The 27618-nt window shown below is 49.5% G+C and overlaps 1 protein-coding gene across 1 annotated transcript in view; it reads left to right on the forward strand.

The window, feature by feature from the left end:
* The window catches only part of CCDC93 (CCC complex scaffolding subunit CCDC93), a 47956-nt gene extending 25978 nt beyond the window's left edge, over window positions 1-21978 (forward strand). Inside the window, exons 13-23 of the mRNA XM_088475490.1 lie at window positions 451-513; window positions 727-800; window positions 1967-2048; window positions 2275-2346; window positions 2532-2603; window positions 5118-5226; window positions 5389-5471; window positions 6458-6495; window positions 18849-18933; window positions 21390-21503; window positions 21583-21978. Coding sequence (XP_088331616.1) covers window positions 451-513; window positions 727-800; window positions 1967-2048; window positions 2275-2346; window positions 2532-2603; window positions 5118-5226; window positions 5389-5471; window positions 6458-6495; window positions 18849-18933; window positions 21390-21503; window positions 21583-21636 — 846 coding nt within the window. The 3' untranslated portion in view covers window positions 21637-21978. The remainder of the gene's footprint in view (window positions 1-450; window positions 514-726; window positions 801-1966; window positions 2049-2274; window positions 2347-2531; window positions 2604-5117; window positions 5227-5388; window positions 5472-6457; window positions 6496-18848; window positions 18934-21389; window positions 21504-21582) is intronic.
* The last annotated feature ends 5640 nt before the right edge of the window (window positions 21979-27618 follow it).

Here is a 27618-nt window from a genome sequence, read left to right on the forward strand (position 1 = left end):
AGAGACGTAAAGACAGCCTGGGGCCATTGCTGCTCCTAATCCATTGCTGCGTTTGCCTTGATTAACGTACTTTGTTTTTATTATGTCTTGTCTCCTAATAGTTAGTTTTGCCATAAAAAAATAACCAAGCTAAGTAATGTGCAAAAAGTATTACCATGATTATTTTAGTAAATGTTTATTAGGATAATTGGAAAAGTAATAGAACCATAGATAAGAGTACTTTTATTGGCACGATCCTGACATCTCTTTAGAACCCTGTCCTGTCTATAGTACAGTGCATTATAGAGTGATAAAGTGGTTATTACAACATATAAATATTACATGGAGCATATATCCTACAAGCCAATGTTTCCAGTCATGGGGGGCACTGCTGGTGTCAGTGATTGCACATTTCTGGGTTCTTGGTCTGTGTTTTACTTCATTTATAAAAATACATTTTTTCTTTATCAGCTGAAGGAGAAATCCTGCGACCTCCAGGCTGAATGTGAGGCCGCAAATAAGAAGCTTTCAGAGGTGAGTAGCAGTGTGGCCCCCGAGGCTGGGCCGGCGGGTGCCCCCGAGGCTGGGCCGGCGGGTGCCCCCGAGGCTGGGCCGGCGGGTCCCCCCGAGGCTGGGCCGGCGGGTCCCCCCATGGCTGGGCCGGCGGGTCCCCCCGTGGCTGGGCCGGCGGGTCCCCAAGGTGATTTGTCCCCTCTTAGTCACTCATTGATTTTTCCTGACTCTCAGGTTACAAGTTACAGCGAGAAGTTGGATGAGGAGCTTGCGGCCCTGGAGACGGTAGAGGCCAAAGCTGATCCTGCGTAAGTATAATTAGTAATATTCTGGGTGTTACACCGCTGTTAGGTGTGGGTTACATCATGGACCTCAGTCCAGAGGGATTGTGTTCCCTACTTATTTCAGACTAAGGGCCGGATTCAATTAGTCGCGAAAAGCGCAATGTTTTCGCCTCATGTCTTGAGGCAAAGTTTTCACCTGCTTACTTAATACGCGCACCCGCTTTTCGCCCTATTCAATTGTAAAACAGGAAAAAACGCATATGGGCGAATGCAGCGAATAGTGGAACTGGCGAAAAGGTCAGTTTTTAAGGGGGAACTCAGTCTGTACCCCCAATAAAGCCGAACTCACCTGGGGATTAAATATAGAAGTGTATTATTAGCCATAATAAAAGTAATTTGGGATCTTATTTTGAATCAAGGGGCTGTTATATGCATATTTACATACGTGTGGAAACATGATACTAAGCCATGCCTTTTATGATAAATAATTGCTGTAGTTAAATTGGGGGTACATGTAAGTGGGTACTAGTATATTTTGGGGTTTGTAAAGTACAGAATAAAAAAGTTAAAAATACACCTGCTGCAGCCCTCCTGCAATCCTAAAAACACCCGTCCCATCTATAGAGCACCCCAAAATACCCATACCAGTACTTAAGCCCCATTTTCCAACACTTTTTACATTTTCACCCCAAAAATGACATGTCTTTTTTGGGGTGAATTAAGATAATTTTTTTTTTTTAATAATTCCTAATTAGAGGGGGGTGGGGGGGGGTCCAAAGGGTTCTGAACCAAGTCCCCACATTTGTACTGCCAAAAAATAAGGATTTTGCACTTCTGTTCTGCCTTTTGCTGGAGAAACTTTTTTGCCTATGGAGTTTTCGCCTTGGGCGAAAACGTCGTGGAATTGAATACGGCGATACTTTGAAAACAGGCGAAAACCTTTCGCCGATCGCGGCTTTTCGCCTCTAATTGAATGTGTAACTTTGTAGGTACTCACCTGGGGAATGTGTTTGGATCATTAGCGTGCAGTGCAGGTGCCTTGGTGAGAAAGCTGTAACTGGATGAATATTACACTATGTAATAAGCGTCCAGCAGTCGTCGTGTTAGTGGGAAAGGAATATAAACCTGATTATTCTGCGAACAGACCATGACACGGTACAGGATCCAGCACATAATATTTCTATGTTCAGCATCTTGCAGAAGCTCCGATCCATGGTGGCGATGAATGAAAGCCTGAAGACTCAGGAGCAGCAGTTCCGGACCCACTGCAGGGTGAGTCTCGTGTTATCCGAGGACCTCCCAGGAGTCTCTACTAACCAGTCACTGAGTGATAGCGTCCCGGGGACCTGATGTCACTTCTTGCTGCTTAAACGCTACAGTGAATCAGATGTGCTAGAAATATAATGGATGCTTATTGGTCCTGTAGATATTTGAGAACTCTCCCTTTTTTATATACATATATAACCGTTGTATAATGAGTTTATTCCGCCATACGCAGGAGGAAATGGCCCGTCTGCAGCAGAATATCGAGAATCTGAAGACTGAAACCTCAGAGAGCGGAGAGGAGAAGGTATAGTGAAGACTTTGTGTCCGGTAACTGTGTGTGTGACCTATACACAAATGTACGTGCTGTCACATTCCGTGGAGTTTGTCTACCTTGGTAATAGACGTTGTACTGTTCTCTGCGTTGTCATTTATTCTTGTGATGGAGGAAAAGACTGAAGAATTATTTTGTACGTTCTGCTGTATTTTCAGGAGCGATCTCTGTTATTTGAGCAGCAACACAAAGCGGAAAGGGAGAAACTGCAGAAGATCCGACTCCTCCTGGTGAGATGCCTGCACTTCTGTGTGTGTGCACCCACAACCATGGGCATTATATATGGAGCTGGTTCCTCCTTTGCTTCTGTAACAGCCTCCTCTCTTCTGGGCAGGCTTTCCACTAGATATTGGAACAAGGCTGCAGGCAGTAACTTCCATTCAGTCACAAGGGCATTAGGTGGAGCACTGATGTTTGGCAATAAGGCCTGGCTCCCAGTCAGCGTTCCAATTCATCCCAAAGGTGTACAATGGGGTTGGGTTATGTTCTCCCAAACCAAATTCAGCATTTTTTGTTGGAACTCTTTGTGCACATGGGCATTGTCATTGTCCTGCTGAAACAGGAGAGGCCTTCCCCAAACTGCTGGCACAAAGATGGAAGCTCACAATTCTCTAGAATGTCACTGTATGATGGAGCATTATGATTTCCCTTCAGTAGAACTAAGCGGTCCAGGCCAAACCTTGCAAAACAACCCCACACCCTTACTCCTACTCCTCCACACGGTTGGCAGTACACATTGTAGGCAGGAAGTGTACTCCTGGCATCTGCCAATCCTGCATTTGTCCATCAGACTGCCAGATGGTGAAACGCGATACATCACTCCTGAGAACACGGTTCCACCGCTCCATATTCCAATGGCGGTGTGCTGTACACCACTTTATGGTAGGGATGTGCAGGCTCGGTTCTACTCGGTTCCGTTCGGTTTTTTTTACCGAATCTTATTGGGTATCAGCTGTCACGAGTTTTGGATAGCCAATAAGATTCGGTAAAAAAAACCGAACGGAACCGAGTAGAACCGAGCCTGCACATCCCTACTTTATGGTATTGCACATGGTGATCTGAGGCCCGTGTGCAGCTATGGAAACCCAGTCCGTGATGTTCTTGTATGTACCAGAACTATGTCAGTGTCCTGTACAAGAACCTGGTCTCTGAGGGGTGTTTCAAACATAATGGTCTTAAATGTTTCAGCCAAGTCACCCTTCCGCCATGCTGAATATATTAATCTCCATGAGTACTTAATGACAGATTTACGCTTAAGTATATCAAGGATTTCATTAAGGTTCAGGAGAACAAGGAGGAAAAGTTCAGAATTGTGTATTCTTTTATTAATGTGCTATAGTAGTAGAGGCCTGGGGCACAGTCAGATGTAGTTGGGGCACCGTTAAGGGATTTAAGTAGTCCAGTTTCATGGACTTGAGCTGAGTCCAGATGAGGGTCTTCTAAGATCCCCAAACTGCCCATATCAGTCTTCTCACAGTGACTGTATGAGGAAGAGCTCAGTGACTGGGTGACATTCCCCTCCTCATTACATTGCTTAGTAGAGCTCCTCACAGTGACTGTATGGGGAAGAGCTCAGTGACTGGGTGACATTCCCTGCAACATTACATTGCTTAGTAGAGCTCCTCACAGTGATTGTATGGGGAAGTGATATTATTGTAAGAGGTGCTCGCTCATTATCTGTATGTATAACATTTCTCTTTATCTTGTGTAGCAGAGCTCCTCGCAGTGATTGTAGGGGAGGAGCTCGGTTATCTGTGTGTATAACATTTATCTTTATCTTGTGTAGCAGAGCTCCTCGCAGTGATTGTAGGGGAGGAGCTCGGTTATCTGTGTGTATAACATTTCTCTTTATCTTGTGTAGCAGAGCTCCTCACAGTGATTGTAGGGGAGGAGCTCGGTTATCTGTATGTATAAAATTTCTCTTTATCTTGTGTAGCAGAGCTCCTCGCAGTGATTGTAGGGGAGGAGCTCGGTTATCTGTGTGTATAACATTTCTCTTTATCTTGTGTAGTAGAGCTCCTCGCAGTGATTGTAGGGAAGGAGCTCCGTTATCTGTGTGTATAACATTAATCTTTATCTTGTGTAGCAGAGCTCCTCGCAGTGATTGTAGTGGAGGAGCTCGGTTATCTGTGTGTATAACATTTCTCTTTATCTTGTGTAGCAGAGCTCCTCACAGTGATTGTAGGGGAGGAGCTCCGTTATCTGTGTGTATAACATTTCTCTTTATCTTGTGTAGCAGAGCTCCTCACAGTGATTGTAGGGGAGGAGCTCAGTTATCTGTATGTATGACATTTCTCTTTATCTTGTGTAGCAGAGCTCCTCACAGTGATTGTAGGGGAGGAGCTCGGTTATCTGTGTGTATAACATTTCTCTTTATCTTGTGTAGCAGAGCTCCTCACAGTGATTGTAGGGGAGGAGCTCGGTTATCTGTATGTATGACATTTCTCTTTATCTTGTGTAGCAGAGCTCCTCGCAGTGATTGTAGGGGAGGAGCTCAGTGGTCAGGTCTATGTTTATGACAATATTAACAAGCAGCAGCAATTATTTACTTATTCACTTTCTGGTTCTCAGTTCTTTCTGGAATCTGAGTATCCGGATAACTTTAAGTGAGATACTTGGTACCTGAGATGAGTAATAACCAGTAACAGGGGCTCATTAGTTGTATCCACTTCTCCTCATCTGTCACCAGTATTTTATGTCTGTGAATGTTTCCTCCCCTTTAATTTCTGTCCATTACATTCCAGGCGCGGAGGAACAGGGAAATCGCTATTTTGCAGCGTAAAATTGATGAGGTTCCAAGTCGAGCAGAGTTGACGCAGTATCAGAAGCGATTCATTGAGCTGTATGGACAGGGTAACGATCGCTTTTACGGGTGTAATACGGGGTCTTTAGTCCCTTCTGTTCTCATTCAGTGATGATGATCTGGGAACACATTAAAGCAGAGAGATCCATTGTGTGACATACGTACATTACATGGAGACATCCTGTGTAAACGCACACATTACTGTTTTCTAGTCTCGGCCACCCACAAGGAGACCAAACAGTTCTTTACCCTGTACAATACCTTGGATGATAAGAAGGTCTATCTGGAGAAGGAGGTGAGATGCATAGATTTACACGCATGTCTGGTCATATAGAGCGGGTGCATAGACTTACATGTGTGTATGACTGGTCATATAGAGTGGATGCATAGACTTACATGTGTGTATGACTGGTCATGTAGAGCGTGTGCATAGACTTACATGTGTGTATGTCTGGTCATATAGAGCAGGTGCATAGACTTACATGTGTGTATGACTGGTCATATAGAGTGGATGCATAGACTTACATGTGTGCTTACCTGGTCACAGAGCTGGTACACAGAATTACACGTATGTATGACTACAGAGAGGGTACATAGAATTACACGTGTGTATGGCTGGTTATATAGTGAGGGTACATATTTCACTGGTAGTATAGGGAGAAGAAGGTACAGATATATGACCTATATGTATGAGTGTCCATATAGGGAGAAGACGGTACATATATTACACGTATGTATTAATGTCAATATATATTACACGTGTGTGTGGCCATATAGGATGAAGATGGTACATATATTGCACGTATGTATTAATGTCAATATATATTACACGTGTGTGGCCATATAGGATGAAGATGGTACATATATTACACGTATATGTATGAGTGGCGGTGTATGGGGTGGAAGTTACATAAATTGCATGTGTATACAGTATGAGTGGCCATATAAGGGGTAGAGGGTATATATCTTACACGTGTATGAGTGGCCATATAGGGGGTAGAGGGTACATATGTTACATGTGTGTATGAATATCCATATAAGAGGTAGAGGGTATATATCTTACACGTGTATGAGTGGCCATATAGGGGGTAGAGGGTATATAGAACAGGTGTGTACACCTGAATACAGGGTGGCTATATTTGGATAGCACTACGCAGTGTACAGAACAGAGGGAGAGTATAGTAAAGGGTGGGCTGTACCCGGGGGCGGCCAGGCAGGAAGATAGCGGCCTATTACAGGATGGGTTTTTGGGGCTCAGTTTTTGTTCTTTTTCTCTTTCAGGTGAATTTGCTGAATTCCATTCATGACAACTTCCAGCAGTGAGTGATCCCACTCCCACTGTTCCCTGACCTCTTCTAATAGGGGCTGTCTGGCTAATGAGGGGAATATGGGACTGGAGACCAGGGGCAGTGACCAGAGACTAGGAGTGAGCTGGACAGGGGACAAGCCGTATAGTGGACAGGAATCAGGGATCACTGTGATTGAGGGGGGGCGACGAGGGGCAGTGAGTGGGGGGGGGGGGGGGCGACGAGGGGCAGTGAGTGGGACGGGCCGGGGGTGAGCAGTAGAGTGGACAGGCAGCGGGGATCACAGTGATTGGGATAGTAATGGGGGCTGGGCACCTGGGGCAGTATCAGTGCCTTCTAATGAGTCATGGCTGCTTCTACTGACAAATGGCGTGCCCCCTATGGAAGAAGCGGCTGAGACTTGTTACATGGGGTCGCTGGGCAGCCAATGACAATGTGAGTAGCATTTATACTATTCTGTGACCCATGGACTTCACAAAGAAATTAACCTTTGTAATAATAATAATAATCCAGTATTTCTACTTCAGGGTCCATAGGGTATCCACAGGATACCTTGGGGTATAGGTGTGACGTCAGTCGCAGGGCACCAAAGAGTTAAGCTTTCAGCCTCCCAGGATGCACTAGGTCCCCCTCCTATACCCCGCCCCCGGGCCAAGGCACCTCAGTTTAGTTTGGTGCCCGGCCGGAGTCGGGTGCACCTGTTGGAGTGGGGGCTAGAAGAGCCCCTGAAGCTTATTCTTCATGCAGCTGTGGCTGCACAACTGGATGTACAGCATGGACAGTCAGTCCTGACGTCCATGCTGTCTTCCCTACACCCCGCCGGTACCAGAACGCCGGTACTGATCCGGGGATGCTGGTGGGCGTCTGGGGTCACAGCTAGCGGTGACCCCAGATGCTCCGGACCATGGCCGGATTCAAGGGGGACAGAGGTAAGCAGCGGGGTCCCGCGGTGGGTCCCCGCTGATCACATGGTCCTAAGTCCCCAGGCAGGGGGCTCCCTGGGGACTGGCTGCAGCGTGGAGCCAGGCGACCAACCTGCGCTTCCACTACCCCCTGGGACAGCGGACCGCAGCAGAGCGGTAGCGCTGCGGCGTCCCAGGGGTTAAATGCATGCCAGGGGAGCGCGCCTTCCCTGTCTCACAGCCGGCGCCTCCCCCGCTGCACACAGCCCTCTCTGCATGCTGCCGACTGGTCCTGTGGCAGCGCTCCTCCCCCAGGCCAGCCTCCTCTCTGCTCCTCGGCGGCCATCTTCTCCAGAACGCATGGTGAACGCTGCTGGAAGCGCTGGACGGAAGCATCGTGGTCTGGGTCCCCCCGCATACCTCTCCTCCGCTGTGGTCAGGTCTGTGTATGCAGCGCTGTGTCCTACCAGGCCCTGTGTCTGTGTAGTTGAGTGATCAGCGCTGTTAGTGCAGGAATTGTTATTTCTCTGCATTGTATGTGACTGTGCTAGCGCTGCTGCCTGTAATCTTTTCTTCATCTAAACTGTCAGCTTTATTACTGTCCCTGTTCTTTCTGCTAAAGCCCTTGCGGTGCGGTGCTGCAGGGTGGTCTCTCGCCTATTTAATACTTAATTGGTGAGAGAGGTCACATACGTGGTGCCATCATGTCTGAAAGTGATTTTCCCCTCCGGCTACAGTGTACCACGTGCAAAGTACCGTTAGCGGAGGGGGAGGGTAGCGCGGAGGGCCTTTGCCGGCAGTGTTTGTCCATGGCGCGGCCTATTACGGTTACAGCACCGGTACAGGAGCCGCCCTGGGCTTGTTTCGCTCAGGCGTTAACAGCTTTAGTGGGCCAGTTAGCTCCGCAGCCCGCGTTTACTCCGATGGGTTTGTCCCAGCAGTCTGTGGTGTCGTCACCCATGCAGGGGTTCCCACGACAATTGGTGGTACCCCACAGTCTCCCTATTTCTACTTCAGGGTCCATAGGGGGTCCACAGGGTTGACCTTGGGGTATAGGTTGGGAACCAAATCCGGGCACCACGCAGTTAAAGCTTTTAGCTCCCAGGATGCACTTGGGTCCACTCTCCCTATAACCCCGCCCCCCAGCCAGAGGCACCTCAGTTTAAGTTGGTGCCCGGCCGGAGTCGGGTCACCGTTACTGCAGGGGGGCTGCTTAGCAGCCTTTAAGCTTAAAAGAGTTTTGTTTTATTATTTTTTTACTACTCTTCAGAGCGGCAGCATCAGACTGTCCAATGGACGTCTGAGCTGCCGCTCCTACACCCCGCCGGCGCTGCGACGCCAGTACAGATCTGGGGATCGCAGCGGGACCCCAGAGTCTGTACTAGCCGGGCTCTGGAGGAATCCCTGGGCTGCTGCCGGATCGACGGGGACAGGTAAGTCGCGTGGTCACCGCTTGCGGTGACCCGCGTGTACATGCAGCCTTATGCCTCCGGTCTCTGGGGACAGACCGGAGGCGCTAGCGGTGGCGGCGGGCTCCCCCTCCATGGAGGCATACCCCGCGTGTCCACAGCCCACCAGGGATTATAGCGGCAGCGGGAGCCGGCATCCCGGGGGGTTAATTGCTAGCCAGGGGAGGAAGCCTTCCCTGTCTAGCGGCTCCTCCCCTCAGCTCAGCGCGCCTTTCAATAATACAGTCTGGCGTCGCTGAGCTGCTTCCTCCGCGGGCCACGCTTCTTCTGAGGTCTCCAGCGGCCATTTTCTCTCTGTGGTGCTGCAGAACTCTTAGGATGTCAGTGAGCCCAGTCCCCCTGCGTACCTGGCCATTTTGGGTGAGTGTACACAGCGCTATAGCCTTCCCAGACACTGAATCTGGGCAGTTGAATGTAGCGACATTGTGCAGTATATTATATGTCATGCTTATGTATGTATATATATTTTTCTGCATTGTATGTGACTTATGCTAGTGCTGACTGTCTGCTTTTTCTCTCACCTGTCAGTGTATATCTATCCCTTTTCTTTATCTGCCCTAATACAGGTGTACCTGGGGTGGTTCTGAGACCTCACATATATATATTTGTTAATATCTGTGAGGTTTGTCACATACTGTTGCGTGCTGCACGTTGCCATATTTTAGATGGAACTGTGAGTTGCGTACGCTGATAATGGGTTCCTGCAGCTAATCTTAGCGTCAGTCAGGACCGGTATGGCGCTGCTTAATATTTCCGTCAAGATAGTCAGATATATCTGACCAGGAGATTGCACACGATACTGCACCCATTATTGCTATCCTGCAAGTCATAGCCTGCAGGAATTAGTGCGGAGGATTTTAACTCAGAAAGGTTTACGTATGCGGCACCATCTGGTGCCGGGCCCCTTGCACGACCCCCTTAAAGGGCGTTGTTTCTCAGGATCCTCTCCTTTGAGGATCGCCGGGCGGGCCCCATTGTCGTCACTCGCTTGGAGTTACTTCACCATACTGCCCTTTTGAACTCGGGGTATCTCGCAATTTCTTGCAATTTACCCCTGTGTCACAGACTATCGCTCCCTGCCGGGGTTTTTCACAGTACATGAATTACCTCCGATACCACATCGGTCTGTCATTCCCCTTGCAGGGATTACCACAACGGCCACCCTGGTGGATGTCGTTTTATACGAAATACTAATTGGCGTGATATACGCCCTGTGGTTACTGACCAGTGGCTCTGCCGTGAACTGGATGGTATATTCGGCTCTTTCCCTCTCACATGGGGGGGAGCCAATCTCAAGTATTATTATCCCTGCTTTGGGGCTGGTAGCCAGGCTCATTCTGGATATAGAGAATGTCGATCCTGCACCTGTATCATACATCTCCCGTTTTCTGCCCAGCGGGTGGATCTCATAGCGGGAGTCTGGCTGTCCCCAGATACGAGGAGTCACAAAGGCCTCCTGTTTCCCATTCCCTGAGGGTCCTCACAAGTAATGGAAATCCCCTTCTGGGATGGATTTGTATGTTAATCATCGGGTTACAGGCATTAATACGCCTCCCATCCCGGCCTGGACGGATTTTACGGATCCGTAGGTGGTAACTTTGCCTGAAATCAATGTACTCGTTTTCAGGGCCTGTTGCCCGTCCTACCATGGCCATCGCATGGTGATGCTTTTGTGACGTTTTTCCCCTCCAACACGTCTGAGGTTCAAATATCTTTTTGCCGCTCACAAAATATGCAGTGGTCATATGTGGGATTACCTCATGGGATGCCGGTCTTCTAACTTTCAGGGTTTCGGCGGCATCTGTATCCGCCGCAGTACCCTATGGCTGCGTTATGGGAAAGCAGAGGTGCACACTCCTTCCAGGGGGAAGTTCTTGTTTGGTCCTGACCTTGACAAGATCGTTGCATCATTGGCAGTATCACTAATGGGGAGATACCGTCTTTAGCTACTCCCACTACATTCGGACTAACTCTGTTAAGTCTTTTTGTCCTCAGGGTCAGCCTAAAGGCCTGTTTTTTCCTAGGCTGTCGGCCTCCACGGGGGCCACCATATCCAGTACCGAGCAGTCCTGGACTTCCGGACGACCCTGTTTCTACACCTGAGGATATACCCTCAGCCTGACGGGACAGGTCTACATCTGGGGAATTTCCAGAGTGAGGTACTGATTCTCAACGGCCTCTCATTGCTCATGCAGCCTCCTCACAGGCATTGGTACACGGGCCCTTCTTCAGAACTGATCAGGGCCTTACAATCCCAGAAAGCTATACAGTCTTTGTGGTAAGCAGAGCTATTTCGGCCAACCTCACTATCTCAGTGAGGGACTGGTTGTTCTACTTTCTTTTTGGGGCGGTGACCGACTGGTCCTCCTTTGCCTATACTCTGTCTCAAATCCCTGAATCAGATTCCAACGGTGCCTTGACTCAGGTGGAATCGTCCATGCTCCATCATCCGATGTTTGGAACCTGGGGATTTTATGGTATATCCGAGTATTCAGGATACGTACCTACGGGTACATACAGAGCCCTCTCATCAGCATGGGTTCAGGTTTGCTGTGCCACAGCAACACTTGTAAGTTTCGGGCTCTGCCTTTTGGGGCTGTCCTCAACTCCACCGGGGTTTACCAGCTTTATGGATTTTCTGACAGTTCACCTGTTCAGTGTATCCGAATGCTCCTTTCTCTGGACGGTCTCCTACTTTTAGCAGGATCACCAAGGTACTTTACCGCCAGGTCAGGATAACCGGGGCTTCTTCTCGTCACAGAAAAGTCCTCCCTGCATCCCTCACAGGGTTTTCTTCATCTGGGAGCACTGCTGGATTCTCAGAATCTGAGAATTTTTCTGGCGTAAGACAAGATCTCCACTCTTCAACTTCGAGGGTGCGGATATCTACGCAGTCGACATATGTCATTACTCTTTGTGATGCGCGGTCTACCAGAGTGTCTACCTTTTGGTAGGGTGGAATGTGCTCAGTTCCATTCCAGGCCTTGCCATAATTGACTCCCCTCCAGATGGATCGAGTTTTTTCCATCGGATCACTGTTCGAACGATGATACTTTCTACGGAGGCGAGTTGGTCTCTGTCCGGGTGGCTATGGCCATCTCGTCCAGGGTGTTCTTTGCTAAAGACAGTGTCTGGTCCGCATTCATTTCGGGGCAGTTGGACGTCTGTCGCTTCTGCCCTGCCACTTACCTTGTTGATACTTTAAGCTGTCTTGGACTTTCACTCTGGCCTAACCCATTTGTCACGGTTAACCTGAATAGGTTCAGTCCGACAGTGTCACAACAGTGGCTTCCATCTAGGCAACACTGGTAGTTGGGTGGCAATGTTAGGAATGTCACCCATTCTGACATAGTCCAAGGGTCTTCTCCTGGCCAACTCTGCGGTGTTTATTCCCGGAGCTCTCCATTGGGAAGCGGGCTTCCTCAGCCGTCACGGCGTGCATCCCGGGGACTAGTCTCTTCTCCAAGAGAGGTTTCAACTCCTGGTGAGCAGAGGGGGCCTCCCTGAGGGGATTGATCCCCATGGCCTTCTGACTCGATCACACATTACCGGTGTTACAGTCCAGCTCTAGGAGTACTGAAGCTACCTTCAGTGACTCTTTGTCAGTGAAGTGGTCCTTCCACTTTGTGTACCTGTGTCCTCCGGTCTCCCTTCTTCCTCGAGGTCTTCGGAAGTTTAATTCGAGACGGAGGGGCTTTCCTTCTGGGGGCTCCAGGTCGTCCCAGACATCACTGGTACTAAGATTTTCGGAGTCTCCTCCTCGATGCTCCGTTCCTACTGCTTCACTATCTGGACCTGTTGTCTCAGGGTCCTTGTTTTTCCCTGGATCTGGATCGCTTGTCTTTAACTGCGCCCCTACTGTGGTCCTCGGGCTTCCCTGGCTCTGTCTTCATTGAGATGTTTAGAGCAGATAGGCCAGACTTTGCTGGGATCTGCCACGGACTGTGGCATACATAATTCTTATGGTATCGTACCTGTCGATACGATCCTCCGGTGTCCAGGATTTCCAGATATTCTGGCATTCCTTCCAGCTGGCTTGGGTTTCACCCTTGGCCTGGCCTTCCTGACAGTGCGGATCTCTACACTGTCGGTATGGTTAAGATATGGAATTGCTCCGCTCTGGTATCCAGTTCATCCTTTGGAGTGTTTTCTGGATTATGTCTCCACTTATCCTCCCTAGGGACTCCTGGGGAGTTAGTAGTGGTTCTTTGTTCCCTCCGGGGACAGTCCATGGAACCGCTGGTTGTGATAGCCATTACATGGTCTATTGTTTAAGCTCTCTCTCTCTCTCTCTCTCTCTCAGGGTGTTTAAATCAACCAGGAGAGTGTCTGAATGGGGAGCGTTCTCATGTGGCTCCCTCTTCTGGAGGGCATCATGTCAGGGTGTGAGTTGCTCTCGCCCTGTGTTTCTTCTTAAAGTGGTTTTTAGGTTCCATATTATTCTGGAACTTATGGTATGGCCATTCAGTTCCCAGTCCTCTCGGCTGTTGTGGCCTCATGGACTGTGGTCCGGCCTCTTTGGCTTTATGTGATCCGTTCAAGTTCCTTATGGTAAGCGGACTCCTTATTGGTGGTCTGCGGTTTCTGGTTTTAACAGGAAACGATGGCCGGCCTATAATGAAATGTTGACTGGATGGCCTCGTATGTCTTCCTCAGGGGCCTACCCATGGGTGGGCATTTCTGTCGTTGAGGCTTGTTTTTTTTCTCGGGCCGTGTAACCCTCGTGGGCGGCTCGTCGTGGCGCCTCGGCTGTTTTGCCTTACTAGGTGTCCACGTGGTCTTCTGTCCATACCTTTTTAAGGTTCTAGGCATTGGTTTCCTTTGCCTCTCAGGATGCTTCCTTTTTGGCGACGGATTCTCCTCTCAGCACAGGAGCGTCCCCACCCTTGGTTGAACTGCTTTGGGACATCCCCAAGGTCAACCCTGTGGACCCCCTATGGACCCTGAAGTAGAAAACAAGAGATATGGTAAGAACTTACCTTTGTTATCTCTGTTTCTACGAAGTCCATAGGGTCCACAGGGCGCCCGCCCTGACGCACCTGGCTTCATATGGGCTGTGTTACTGGTCACCGGCTTCCCGTCTCCTTTTCTGTGAGTATGGTTCTAGAGTGTTCCAGTTTTCTCTCTCTTTTTCTCTCCTCCTCCGGCCTTTGGCTACTTACAATCTGAGGTGCCTCTGGCTGGGGGGCGGGGTTATAGGGAGAGTGGACCCAAGTGCATCCTGGGAGCTAAAAGCTTTAACTGCGTGGTGCCCGGATTTGGTTCCCAACCTATACCCCAAGGTCAACCCTGTGGACCCTATGGACTTCGTAGAAACAGAGATAACAAAGGTAAGTTCTTACCATATCTCTTGTTTTCCCCGCTCCCGGGTTCTCAGGAGCCAGCGTGGGTTAACTCCCTGACGAGTTCTGTACAGCACTTGTCGGATGTGTTGCAAGGGGAGTCTGTGATGCGGTCTCATAAAAGGCCGGTGGCGTCTCTGTCCGCTCCTTATGAGGATGACGAAGGGACGTCTGATGATGGGGAGATTCTAGATCCTTACGATCAGGAACCTCTCCATACTAAGGACGCTGATGCTAAGTCCAAAGTATATATTCCTGGACTTATTCGGGCGGTCCGCACAGCCTTGGTGATTGAGGACGAAGTTCCCCCAGCGGCTAAATCTAAGTATGCCTTTCTCAAAGATGTGAAGGGCGATGCCACAGTCTTTCCTCTTTCGGGTCAGTTGGTGGACCATTTAGAGGAGGCGTGGAAACAACCTGGCAAAAGATACCAGCCGCAGAGACGCCTGGCGGTGGCTTATCCGTTCGCGGATAATTATTTTGCGAAGTGGGAATCCCCTCCACAGGTGGATTCTCACGTGACCCGTCTTGTCCGTAGTGCCACATTGCCGATGCCATCCATGTCCTCCCTTAAGGATGCTACGGACCGCAAGGTAGAAATCTGCCTGAAGTCCGCTTATTCCCTTGCAGGGGGGGCAGCACGGCCGGCTATGGCCATTTGCTGGGTTGCCAGAGCGATGGAGCGCTGGGCGGATTCATTAGAGGCTTCTTTTGAATCCGACTGTCCGGCCGATCAGGCGGAGTTGATTGGCAATCTCCGTGATTCGGCCACCTACATCAACGAGGCGGCTCTAGACATTAGTACTCTGGTGTCTAGAATTTCTTCAGCAGCGGTAGCTGCTCGTCGCACCTTGTGGCTGCGATCCTGGAAGGCGGACGCAGATTCCAAGAAAGGTCTGGAAGCGTTGCCGTTTACCGGAGAAGTTCTCTTCGGTCCGGATCTGGATAAGATTGTGGCCACGCTGGCGGCAGCCAAATCTGCCTGTCTCCCGTCGGCCGCTGCTCCTTCTGGTTCGGGACCATCGTCCTTTCGGTCATCTAGGGCCCAGGGCAGGCCCAAACCACAGTCGTTTCCTCGACAGGCTGGCCCTAAGAAATCGGTCAAGCCCCGGAAGCAGGCATGGAGTACCAGACGTCCGGCCCCCAAGCCAGATGACAAGCCTGCGGCCTGACGGTCCGGGCCTCCCTTTGGGGGATCCCAGGGTGGGAGGCCGCCTGCTACAGTTCGCCCAGTGTTGGTCGACCACTACGACAGACACTTGGGTTCTGGAGGTGGTTTCTCACGGATACGCCCTCTCCTTCCGGCACAGACCCCCGGCTCGCTTCTTCACCACGGGTCTCCCATCAGACCGGAACAAGGCTACGGAGCTGCGGAAGGTATTGCACACTATGCTCCAGGCTGGAGTTATAGTGGCGGTTCCATTCTCCCAGAGGGGCCAGGGTTTCTATTCAAATCTATTTTTGGTACAGAAACCCAATGGGTCATATCGTCCGATTCTCAACCTCAAAGCACTCAACAAGTCTTTGCGGGTCCCGAAGTTTCGGATGGAGACCCTACGGTCCATCATTCTGGCGCTGGAACCTGGGGACTACTTGGTGTCATTGGACATACAGGACGCTTACCTGCATGTCCCTATTCTTTGGCGCCATCAACAGTTCCTCAGGTTCGCAATCAGCAGCGACCACTTCCAGTTTCGGGCGTTACCTTTTGGCCTGGCAACAGCACCACGTGTTTTCACCAAGGTGATGGCGGTCATGGCGGCTTCTCTGCGGCTGCAGGGAGTCCGCATGTTGCCGTATTTGGACGACCTGTTATTGGTGGCAGGATCTCCAGAGCTCCTGTTACGCCACTTGGACCTGACCATTGCACTGCTGCAACGGCACGGCTGGCTAATCAACTGGCAGAAGTCCACTCTAATCCCGTCTCGGAGGATTCTGCATCTTGGAGCCTTATTGGACTCGGGACAGCAAAGGATCTTCGTGACGGAGGACAAGATCTCTGCTTTACAGTCAAGGGTGCGCAGTTGTCTGCACAGCCGCCGGGTGTCCTTACACTCGGCGATGAGGTTACTGGGCTCCATGGTGTCGGTGTTCGACATGGTGGAATACGCCCAGTTTCACTCCAGACCTCTGCAGCACCTGATCCTGTCCAAGTGGAACGGGCTGACTCAGTCTCTGAAGTCCCAGACGATTGTGCTCACCCAGGAGGTTCGCCTGTCCCTTACGTGGTGGTTACAGACGACCCACCTCAACAAGGGACGTCCGTTCTGGGTTCCAAATTGGGTCCTGTTGACAACGGACGCCAGTCTTCGGGGCTGGGGAGCAGTTTCGGGTCCACACTTGTTCCAGGGCAGGTGGACGCCGACAGAAGCGGAGCTTCCAATAAATATCTTGGAACTCCGTGCGGTCTTCAATGCTCTCCAGCAGGCACAGCGGTTTCTCCAGGGTCGCCCGGTGCAGGTCCAGTCGGACAACGCTACCACCGTGGCCTACATAAACAGGCAAGGAGGAACTCGCAGTCGGGCGGCTCTCGTAGAGGTCTCTCGGATCCTGGTTTGGGCGGAGCGCAATCTTCCGGCCATATCAGCGGTCTTCATCCCGGGAGTGCTCAATTGGGAGGCGGACTTTCTAAGTCGCCAGGACGTTCTTCCGGGGGAATGGTCCCTGCACCCGGACGTTTTTCAACTACTGGTGGACAGGTGGGGTCTTCCAGAAATCGACCTCATGGCGTCCCGGCACAACAACAAGTTGCCGGTGTACGGGTCTCGCACAAGAGACGAAGGGGCGTCTCTGGTGGATGCTCTGTCCGTCCGGTGGACGTTCCGGTTCGCATACCTGTTCCCTCCGGTCTCCCTTCTTCCACGGGTAATCCGGAAATTCAAACAGGAAGGAGGGACGCTCCTGTTGATAGCTCCCGCGTGGCCCAGACGGCACTGGTTCTCAGACCTTCAGGGTCTGTCCGTGGACATTCCTCTGCGGTTGCCGCTACGACCGGACCTTCTGTCTCAGGGTCCTTGCCTTCACCCGGACCTGACTCGGCTGTCTTTGACGGCGTGGCTGTTGAGACGGCCATGCTGAGGTCCCGGGGGTTTTCCAGCTCTGTGGTGCGTACCATGTTGCGAGCTCGGAAACCGTCTTCCGCGAGGATATACCATCGCGTGTGGCATACGTTCTTCCAGTGGTGTCGACCGAGAGGTTATGCACCGCGGGAGTTTCGTCTGTCTCGGATTCTCGCCTTCCTGCAAGCGGGACTAGATCATGGGCTTCGCCTTGCTTCTTTGAAGGTACAGGTTTCGGCCCTATCTGTCTGGTTTCACCGTAGGATTGCTACAATCCCGGATGTGCGCACCTTTATGCAGGGTGTTCTCCGCATTCAGCCGCCCTTTGTTCCACCTGTGGCGCCTTGGGATTTGGCTGTGGTCCTGAGGGCTCTCCAAGGACCGCCGTTTGAACCACTGGGCTCAGTGGATCTTAAATGGCTAACAGCTAAGACTGTTTTCCTTCTGGCCATTGCTTCGGCCAGACGTGTTTCTGAGTTAGGGGCTCTTTCTTGTAGACCCCCTTTCTTGGTTTTTTATGGGAACAGGGCAGTGCTCCGCACTCGGCCCGAGTTTCTTCCCAAAGTTGTTTCCCAGTTTCATATTAACGAGGAAATAGTTGTTCCGGCCTTTAACTCACCGGGTCTTTCCGTGGGTGAGGCCTCTTTGGATGTTGTGCGGGCCTTAAGGACTTATGTTGACCGCACTTCTTCGTTTAGGAAGTCGGACGCTTTGTTTGTCCTCTTTGGCTTCCGTAAAAAGGGTTGGCCTGCTTCAAAGCAAACTTTGGCAGCCTGGATCCGTATGGCTATTTCTGAAGCTTATCTTCATGAAGGCCTACCGGTCCCTCCTTCTCTGAAGGCTCATTCCACTAGGTCTGTGGGTCCTTCGTGGGCAGCTCGACGTGGTGCCTCGGCAGTTCAGATCTGCAAGGCTGCTACGTGGTCTTCTGTCCATACCTTCGTGAGGTATTACAGGTTTGACACCTTCGCCTCTCAGGATGCTTCCTTCGGGCGGCGGATTCTCCTTTCTGCACAGGAGCGTCCCCACCCTTAAAGGATACTGCTTTGGGACATCCCCAAGGTATCCTGTGGATACCCTATGGACCCTGAAGTAGAAAATATGAGATATGGTAAGAACTTACCCTTGTTATCTCTATTTCTACGAAGTCCATAGGGTTCCACAGGACTCCCGCCCTGTCGCACCTGTGCTGCAGATGGGCTTTGCTCTGGTCACCGGTTTTCCGTCTCCCTCTGGTGAGAATGTGATTCTTGTATGTGTCCAGATCTTTGTTCTCTCTCTTCCTTCTCCTCCTCCGGCCTATGGCTTGGTAACTAACTGAGGTGCCTTGGCCCGGGGGCGGGGTATAGGAGGGGGACCTAGTGCATCCTGGGAGGCTGAAAGCTTAACTCTTTGGTGCCCTGCGACTGACGTCACACCTATACCCCAAGGTATCCTGTGGAACCCTATGGACTTCGTAGAAATAGAGATAACAAGGGTAAGTTCTTACCATATCTCATATTTTTTCATAAAATGCACTGATCACATAGACAATGTACCATGATGTGTTGTGTGCGTGAAACGTGACCGCACGTCCCTGTGTTTACCCCGCAGGGCAATGGCGTCATCCAGCACCCGGGAACAGTTCCTCCGGCAGATGGAGCAGATTGTGGACGGCATCAGACAGAATAGGAATAGGGTATTTCTCCACCGTTTAGATTCATCTTATCCACACCTTGCACATCTATAGGGAGAGAGGAATACTATACCAAGGCTAAGTGGTACACTGTGCATATTGACGCACGTAGATTACAAAAGCATGTTTAAAGGGCTGTATGATTCAGTTTTACAGTGATGTTGGCCTAGGGTCAGAGGGTCACGTGAGTGGATTTGCAATGTGATAAACTGCCTCAGGTGAGATTTTGGGGAACATGTGAAGGTTTGGAGACTAGAGGAAAGTCTTGTTCTGCACGGGACTTCCGTAGAGTGCGAGCAGCCTGTGGCCTGGGTGCTGTTAATGTGTTAAAGTGTTAATGTGAGACACAGGTGTTAAGCAGAGCGGAGGGGTTGAGATGGGAGATAAATTGAGAATAGAAGAAAATAGCATGTAAAATAGATGTTGCGTTTTAGGGTTCCCTGCCTGAGGACAACATGGAATGTGAAGAGTAGCTGGGTCTAATGGATCAAGGACTGTTTCTAGGGTTTTATTTGGGATGTGGTACACACATTCTAGAACTGAAGGATGTGGGAATTCGGGAGAGAAGTTGTTGATCATTAATAGAACTGAGAGTTCTGCGGGTATGAGGAGTTTGTCAGTAGAGAGATCTTGCAGGTGATGATCTGGGAGTGGAGGAGGCGTTTTAAAGAGACACGTAACAGAGCATAGTCTGGGGGCAGTGGCTCCGAAACTGGGTGCTGTGGGGCACTGGCAGGCCTACCATGGGTTTGTGGGAAACAAATGGGCACCATGATTCAAGAAAGTTTCTGACATGTTCAAGAAATTGTTGGTGTGGTCCAGGGGACGATAGATCACAACAACACACAGAGAAAAAGCGTCGAAAGCCCTGATAGCATGGACATCAAAAGATGTGAATGTGTGTGATGGGTACGTAGTACTGTAAATATGACTTATTCCATCCCCACCTCCTTGTCTACGGACATCCCCAGGTCTGGAGGCAAAGTGGAGGCCACCATGTGACTGGGCTGCAGGGGAGGCAGTGTCTGATTGGCTGAGCCACGTTTCTGTTATTGCCCAAAGGTTGATGTTAGAGTGCCAGAAGTCATGGTTGGAGCTTAGGGCCTGATTCAGAGCCGCTCGTAAGCGGCCGCTCGTTCGTTCTGACTGATGTTCGCACATTTGCGCATGCATACGGATTTAAATACGCATGCGCGAACCAGTCAGTGCGGCCGAAAATCGTTTGTTCGCTATATAGCGAATGCCTGCTATTTTGAGTGACAGAAGGAGGCGTATGTGGGTGGTAACTGGGGAAGGTGCTTGAAAACGGGGAGTGGAATTAGAACGCAGGCGTGCTTAAAGGTCAAAACGGGCGTTTTATGGGTGTGCATAATTAATACAGCAGCGTCATTGACCACGTCACTTGGTTGTTTTTTACTCAGAACTGCTTGCAAAATAGCGGTTGAAAAAACCAGCCACAAGAATAGCGAGCAGTTCATACGCTGTTCGATGTACTCGATTAATCTAATAAATAGCGGACATGACGTATGGTGCGAGCGGCAAGGGGGCGTATTTTTCAAAATTGCAACCGCAAGTTTTGCTCGCTCGTTCAGACTTAGAGGCGTGAACAGACCGCAATGAGCGAACGGTTCATTTGAATAGCCACCCCTTGTTTTAGAACGAACGACCGCAAATAGTGAGTGGCTCTGAATGAGGGCCTTAGTTTCTTACCCGCAGAGTGTGCATTCCATAGGGAATTGGTAAAGGATTTACAGACTGATGGCAGCCGGGTGGTGTGTTTGAGGTTTGCTGGATTTCTGCACTGTTGTGAATCAGATGTATGTGTACAGTAGATGTGGGGAAGGCCTGGATTGGTGCCATATCACCAGGTAACAGCCGGAGTTGGAGGACAATTATAGAATGAGTGGGTGTTTACCTCCTGGCGACAGGCTGAGGATATTACAGCTAATGAATACAGATAGGAGTGTTTATAGTGTAGTAATCAGGGGAGTGATACGGACAGAGGGGTGTGATGCAGGGGGGGTGAATGAGGTTATTATTCTAATGATAATGCCATGGAAGGACATGAAATTACCAGAAACATTGTGTAGGAAGGTGAAATAGCTGATCACGTGACCATGGCAGCTGATCACGTGACCGATCATTAAATCACAGATGGACAGATGATCACGTGACCGATCATTAAATCTGTGATAGTCAGATGATCACGTGACCGATCATTAAATTAGAGATAAATAGATGGCCACATGGCAGCTGATCACGTAACCGATCATTAAATCTGAGCAGGACTGACAGCCACTTGTGTGCTGGAAGGAGGAATCTCACACATGCACGGCTTAGAGGAAGGCGCTATTACTGCACGTAGTATATTCTGGCAGAGCCGCTTACATCTATATCAAGCCTCCTCTGTATGGTGCCTGACGCTAAGCCCGGCGTAACGTCGACTTCTGTGTTCCCAGATGGAGAAGAAGAAGCAGGAAAATAAGATGCGACGCGACCAGCTGAACGATGAGTATCTGGAGATGTTGGAGAAGCAGAGATTGTACTTCAAGACGGTGAAGGATTTTAAAGAGGTGAGTGATGAGTGTCCAGCAGAGTCCTAGGCTCCGCCCTCTGCGCTGTCTTTATCATAACCAGTGCGTTTCTTCCTAGGAATGCCGCAAAAATGAAGTGCTGCTGAGTAAACTGAAGGACCGCACCACGTGATGGGGCGTCTAGGCCGTGCTCAGGGGGGACAGATCCTCACCTGCAGAGAAGAGATCGTTGTGTCGGACTTGGAGAACCTAGAACTCATTTTGTACGATTTCCATGTATTCCCAGGTGAATATAAACATTGCTGATTCCTGCGGCACATCTCGCCCTCCTCCAGTGTCGCCAGTAATGGGCAGTTATTGTACGTAACATCTACTGATGTCATTGGGATTAGTGCACTTTGGTCAGAGCCTTATCAAGGTCAATAATGTGTCTGACCGGATGGAGAAAATGGATTTGGCACAACCCTGATCCACAGCGATAAAACTCCATTAAACATATACGTCCTTTTTGTTACCAGACTCCAATATTCTTTCTATAGAAATTGCTCCACCCGGCTTCAGTGGGTTATGCTCCTGCTTGGTTATGGTTGTATTCCGTGTCCATGATCGCAGAAGGCACAACGGGGGTGGATCCATTGTTTTTGTGCGCTCGATTGCACCTTATCCCCCATCTAAATAAATGGGGAGATATTCAGTTGTATTTGTCGTGCCCAATTAGACCAGGTGTAGAAGCGTAAAACTGCTAAACCCGTGTAAAGTCCTGGTTAGCGTGCCCAAACCATGGACTGATTGCACACTTCTGCTCGCCACCTCAGGGTGAAGCGAGCTGAAATGTGTGCTACCGCGGCTATTCACGGCAAAACGGAGCAAGAATTGAATTGCCCTGTCAGGCGCCCATTACATGGCGCCCATTACATCAGAGCCGTGATAAAGACACTTAATTCCCCCCATTGAGTAAGGGCTCCTGCCACACCCCATGGTCTTCTGACTCCATTGGTACATTCATCAGGGATTTATTCTTACCTCCTTTTCTCTTTAGCCAATGGTAAATTTTGGGGTGGGTAGGTCTGTTCCCATCCACTCTCCCCCCAAGGGTTTTGGAGAATTGGATTTACAGGTGTTCTAAGGTTTTGGTGCTTTGAAAATGCCAACTGGAATTGGGAAGGATCAGGCGTATGTGCTTATTGTGCAAGACTAGAAGGATAAGATGGCATTCAGCAAAGCATGACTTCTACTGGCACAGATTGCAGGAGGATGGGCACAGGACCGCTACTGAATGGTTTGGTGAAAGCTAACAATGGGCATTGGCGCTCTGTGGTCTGGCCCTGTTTACAATGAGGGTTATTATCTCATCTATGTTGTCAGCATCACTATTATCTTCTAGTGCTGTGGTTCCAAAACTCTGTCCTCCATGGCTCCCTAACAGTCCAGGTTTTAAGGATATTCATGATAAAGCACAGGTGACTTAAGCTGGGCATCCACTATACAATTTGCTGTCAGATATATGTCTGGTTGGAATGAAAACCTGGTAATGTATGGGAGCAAATGAGTCGATAATATGGTTTTAAACTCTGAAAAAAGGACAAAAAAAATTGTTCAAATTGGTTAAATTCGGGTGTTTTAACCAATTTGTCTGAACAACCATTTTTGGCTATTTTCCAGTGTTTGTGAGCAAATGGACGATTGTCATTGGCTCTCATATATTACCAGATTTCAATTTCAACCAGCCAGATTGAGCAGATATCTGACAGATAATTGTATAGTGGATGCCCAGCTTTAGATGACTTAGAAAAAAAAAAATTAGGTGCAAGTCGGGTGCTGGGTTAGTTGGGTGCTCTCTCACAGTAAACTTGCATAGCAAATTGCAATTCATTTCCAAACTGGCATTGTATGTTCTGAGGAAATTGGGGATTTTGTTTGTGTGCACCCTCAGAGCAGGGGAAATGATGGGGAAAATCTTTATTGTAATGTAAAAATATCAGTACACATCAGAACCTGTGCTATTCCCCTCCCAATGAATAATCACACACATGAAGGGGTTTAAATAACAGCCTGTGGCCAATGAAGACTTGTCCGTTTTCAGAGGAATTCAGGTACGCGGGGCTGGTATTGATGAGAGAGGGGTTTTTGAACTTGCAGATGAGAGGTAAGTGTTTATTACAACTTTTTACAAATACTTTACAGCATTTTAGGGGACAGGAAAAAAGAGTTCTGGTAAGAACTTACCTTTGTTAACTCTTTCTTCGAAGTCCATAGGGAGACCTTGGGGTGTAGGTGGTGGATCTGGAATCCGGGCACCACGCAGTTAAAAGCTTTCAGCTCCCAGGATGCACTGGGTCCACTCTACCTATACCCCACACCCGAGCCAGAGGCACCTCAGTTTTTAATAAGCCAAAGGCCGGAGGAAGATAAAAAATAAGGAAGACTAGTACACACAAGAATCACACTCTCACAGAGAAGGAGACTGGAAACAGTGACCAGCAAGATAGCCCATATGAAGCCAGGTGCGTCAGGGCGAGTGCTCTGTGGACCCTATGGACTTCAAAGAAAGCGAGTTAACAAAGGTAAGTTGTTACCATAACACTCATTTTCTTCTTCAGGGTCCATAGGCTCCACAGGGAGACCTTGGGGATGTCCCAAAGCAGTCCTTTTAAGGGCGTGGACGCTCCTGTGCTGAAAGGAAAATCCGGCGCCCAAAGGAAGTATCCTGAGAGGCGAAGGTATCAAAGGCATAGAACCTTAGGAAGCTGAACAGCCGAGGTGCCACAACGATCTGCCCACGAGGGACTCACAGACCGAGCAGCATAAGCAGTAACAGAAGCCGGAACAGGAAGGCCTGCCTGCGTTTAAGCCTGTGAGATAATAATACGAAGCCATCTAGCCAATGTTTGTTTATTGGCTGGCCATCCCTTCCATAGAGCACAAATAAGGAGTCCGATTTCCATACAGAACTGGTATGGTCCATATAGATTGTAAGCTTGCGAGCAGGGCCTTCCTACCTATATATCTGTTATTATCCAGTTTTGTTCTATTAATGCTTACAATTGTAAAGCGCAACGGAATATGCTGCGCTATATAAGAAACTGCTAATAAATAAATAAATCCTGAGGGCGCAGACCACATCCAAAGAAGCCTCACCTGCCTAGAGGTCCAGTGATTGAAAGGCCGGGACTATAATGTCCTCATTAATGTGGAAACTAGAAAAACTTTAGGAAGGAACCCAGGGTGAGTCTGAAGCACAGCCCTGTCTTGATGAAATATCAGAAAAGGGGAGCAACAGGAGAGCGCCCCTAACTCTGATGCCCTTCTGGCGGAGGCAATAGCCAGAAGAAAAAGAGTCTTTACTGTTAACCACTTGAGTGCCACTGAATCTAGGGGTTCAAATGGAGGATCCGAAGAACTCCTGCCAAATCCCAAAGAGCCACTGGGGGGACAAAGGGAGGTTGAATCTGGAGGACACACTGGAGCAAGGTGTGGATATTCGGTAGTGGAGCAAGTCTACGTTGGAACCATACTGAGAGAGCAGAGCCATGCACTTTCAGTGAGGCCAAGATCCAATCCAGCTTGAAGAAAGGCCAGGACTCTGGAAATCCGAAACCCCTGGGGGGATCGTAATCTCTGGAAGGTCCACTTCACTGATAATGCGTCTACAAAGGTTCCCTCAGCATCTGTTGTTCTGGACCCGTACATTGGCAGTTTGTGATTGTGTCGGGAGACCATGAGGTCCACCTCTGGGAGGTCCCATCTGTTCACCAGGAGTTGAAACACCTCTTGGTAAAGAGACCATTCCCTGGGATGCACGTCGTGACTGCTGAGGAAGTCTGTTTCCCAATTGAGAACTCCCGGAAGAAACACAGCAGAGATGGCTGGGAGGTGACCCTTGGCGAATGTCAGAAAATGTGACACTTCTGTCATTGCTGCCCGACTTAGAGTTCCTCCTTGTGAGTGATGTAAGCCACTGATGTTGCATTGTCGGACTGAACCTGTACAGGTTTTCCGTGAAGTATGTGCTGGGCCAGTTTGAGAGCCCTATAGACGGCTCGAAGTTCCAATATGTTGATTGGCAGGGTTGATTCGACCGATGTCCACTGGCCCTGAAAGGAGTGCGGACCGGTCACTGCGCCCAGCTCTGGAGATTGGCGTCCATTGTTAGTATTACCCAGTCCGGGATCCAAAAGGGGTGACCCTTGGTTTGATGAGATGTCTGTAGCTACCAAGATAGAGACAGACGCACCTCCTGGAGAGAGCACCATTGTTTGTTAAACCCGTTCCATCTGGAGAGGATTAGCCTTTGCAAAGGCCTGAACTGAGCCTATTCCACCATGTGTCGAAGGTGGACACCATGGATCCCAGAACTTGCATTGCTGAGTGGATCAACATTCGGCGATTGTGAAGACCTCTGCGCACCCGTAGTTGAAGTGTGGAGATCTTGTCTGACTTCAGAAAGATTCTCTGATCCTGAGAATCCAGCAGGGCTCCTAGATGAATCATTCTCTGTGAGGGATTTAGGAGAACTTTTTCCAGTTGATTAACCATCCGTGCTTGTGAAGGAAAGCAATGGTTAGCTAGATGGCTTTGAAGCACCTCTGGGGATCCTGCTAACAGCAGGAGGTCATCCAGATACGGTAGCAGTCGGATACCCTGACCACACGGGAGGGCCGCCATGATAGCCATAATTTTGGTAAACACCCATGGAGCTGTGGACAGTCCAAAGGGTAGAGCCTGAAATTGGAAGTGTTGCTGTAGTATAGCAAACCGGAGATCACGCTGATGAGAGGGCGCTATAGGTACGCGTCCTGAATATTCAGCGATACCTTAAAGTCCCCAGGCTCCATAGCGAGGCTGATGGAGCGTAGGGTTTCCATTCTGAACCTTGGCACCTTTAGGAATTTGAGATTTGAGGATAGGCCATTGAGACCCATTTGGCTTCTGAACCAGAAAGAAAGTAGAATAATTACCAGTACCTCACTGAGATAGTGGGACTGGCATAATTACCCCTGCTTGCAGCAAGGACTGTATAGTTTTCTGGATTTGTAAGGCCTTGTTCGGGTCTGAAGGAGGGCCTGTGTAGAAAAACTGGTGGGGAAGCCGTCTGAGAAATGAGAGGGCGTACCCGTGAGAGACCACTTCTCTTACCCAAGCATCCGAGGTGTTTTGACACCAGCACTGGGCGAACTGAAGAAGTTAGCCTCCCACTCTGGGATCCCCCAGATGGAGGCCCGTCCCGTCAGCCTGAGGATTTATGCTCTGGTTTAGAAGCAGGGCATCTGGTGTTCCAGATCTGCTTGGTCCTGTGTTTGGCGACGTTCGTGGAGCCCGACTGCCTAGGAAAGGACTGGCCTTTAGGCTTTCCTTGAGGACGAAAGGACTTCAAATATATAGTCCGAGGCCTTGTAGAAGAAGAAGCTGAAGGCAGAAAAGTCGTTTTTGATGCTGCCAACGTGGTTACAATCTTGTCAAGATCAGGGCCAAACAAGATCTCCCCATTACAGGGTAATCCTTCAAGGCCATTCTTGGAATCCGCATTAGCCGTTCATTAGCGCCGCCACAGGGTACGGCAGACAGATACAGTCGCGGCTGAAACTCTGGAGGTTAGGAGACTGGCATCCAATGTTGCTTCTCCAATATAGGAAGTGGCATCTCGAATGTGAGCAACAAGAGACCTCTGATCCCTAGAAGCTTTTGAGGGAAAAGAGTCTTCAAGTGCATCAGCCAAGCTCTCTATAGCCTTAGCTACCCATGCAATAGCCATGGGTTGGACAGACAACAGTCCCTTAAAGAGATTATATAAATTTCAGGCAAGCTTCCACCTTCCTATCTGTAGTTCAAGGAAATAATTGTAGGAATTGGCAACATAGCGCTTTTAATTAAACGTGTAACATGGGAATCCACCGCAGGAGGTGTTTCTCATTTTGCACAATGAGCCTCAGAAAAAGGGTAACATGAGGTTAGATGTTTTTGTGGTTGAAACCTCTTACCAGGTGATTGCCAGGCTGCAGCCATGTGTTCAGCTATTGATCCGATATAGGGAATTCTGCTGAAGTCACTCTCTGTTGTTTAAACAGAGGGTGCTTGGGTTTAGGGGCTGGCTCGTCATCTTCTATTAATAAGATTTATCTGACAGCTCATACCAAGGCAGAAATATTATTTTTGA

Source organism: Taudactylus pleione, unplaced genomic scaffold (assembly GCF_031769625.1).
Source record: "Taudactylus pleione unplaced genomic scaffold, aTauple2 ptg000173l, whole genome shotgun sequence".
Lineage (NCBI taxonomy): Eukaryota > Metazoa > Chordata > Amphibia > Anura > Myobatrachidae > Taudactylus > Taudactylus pleione.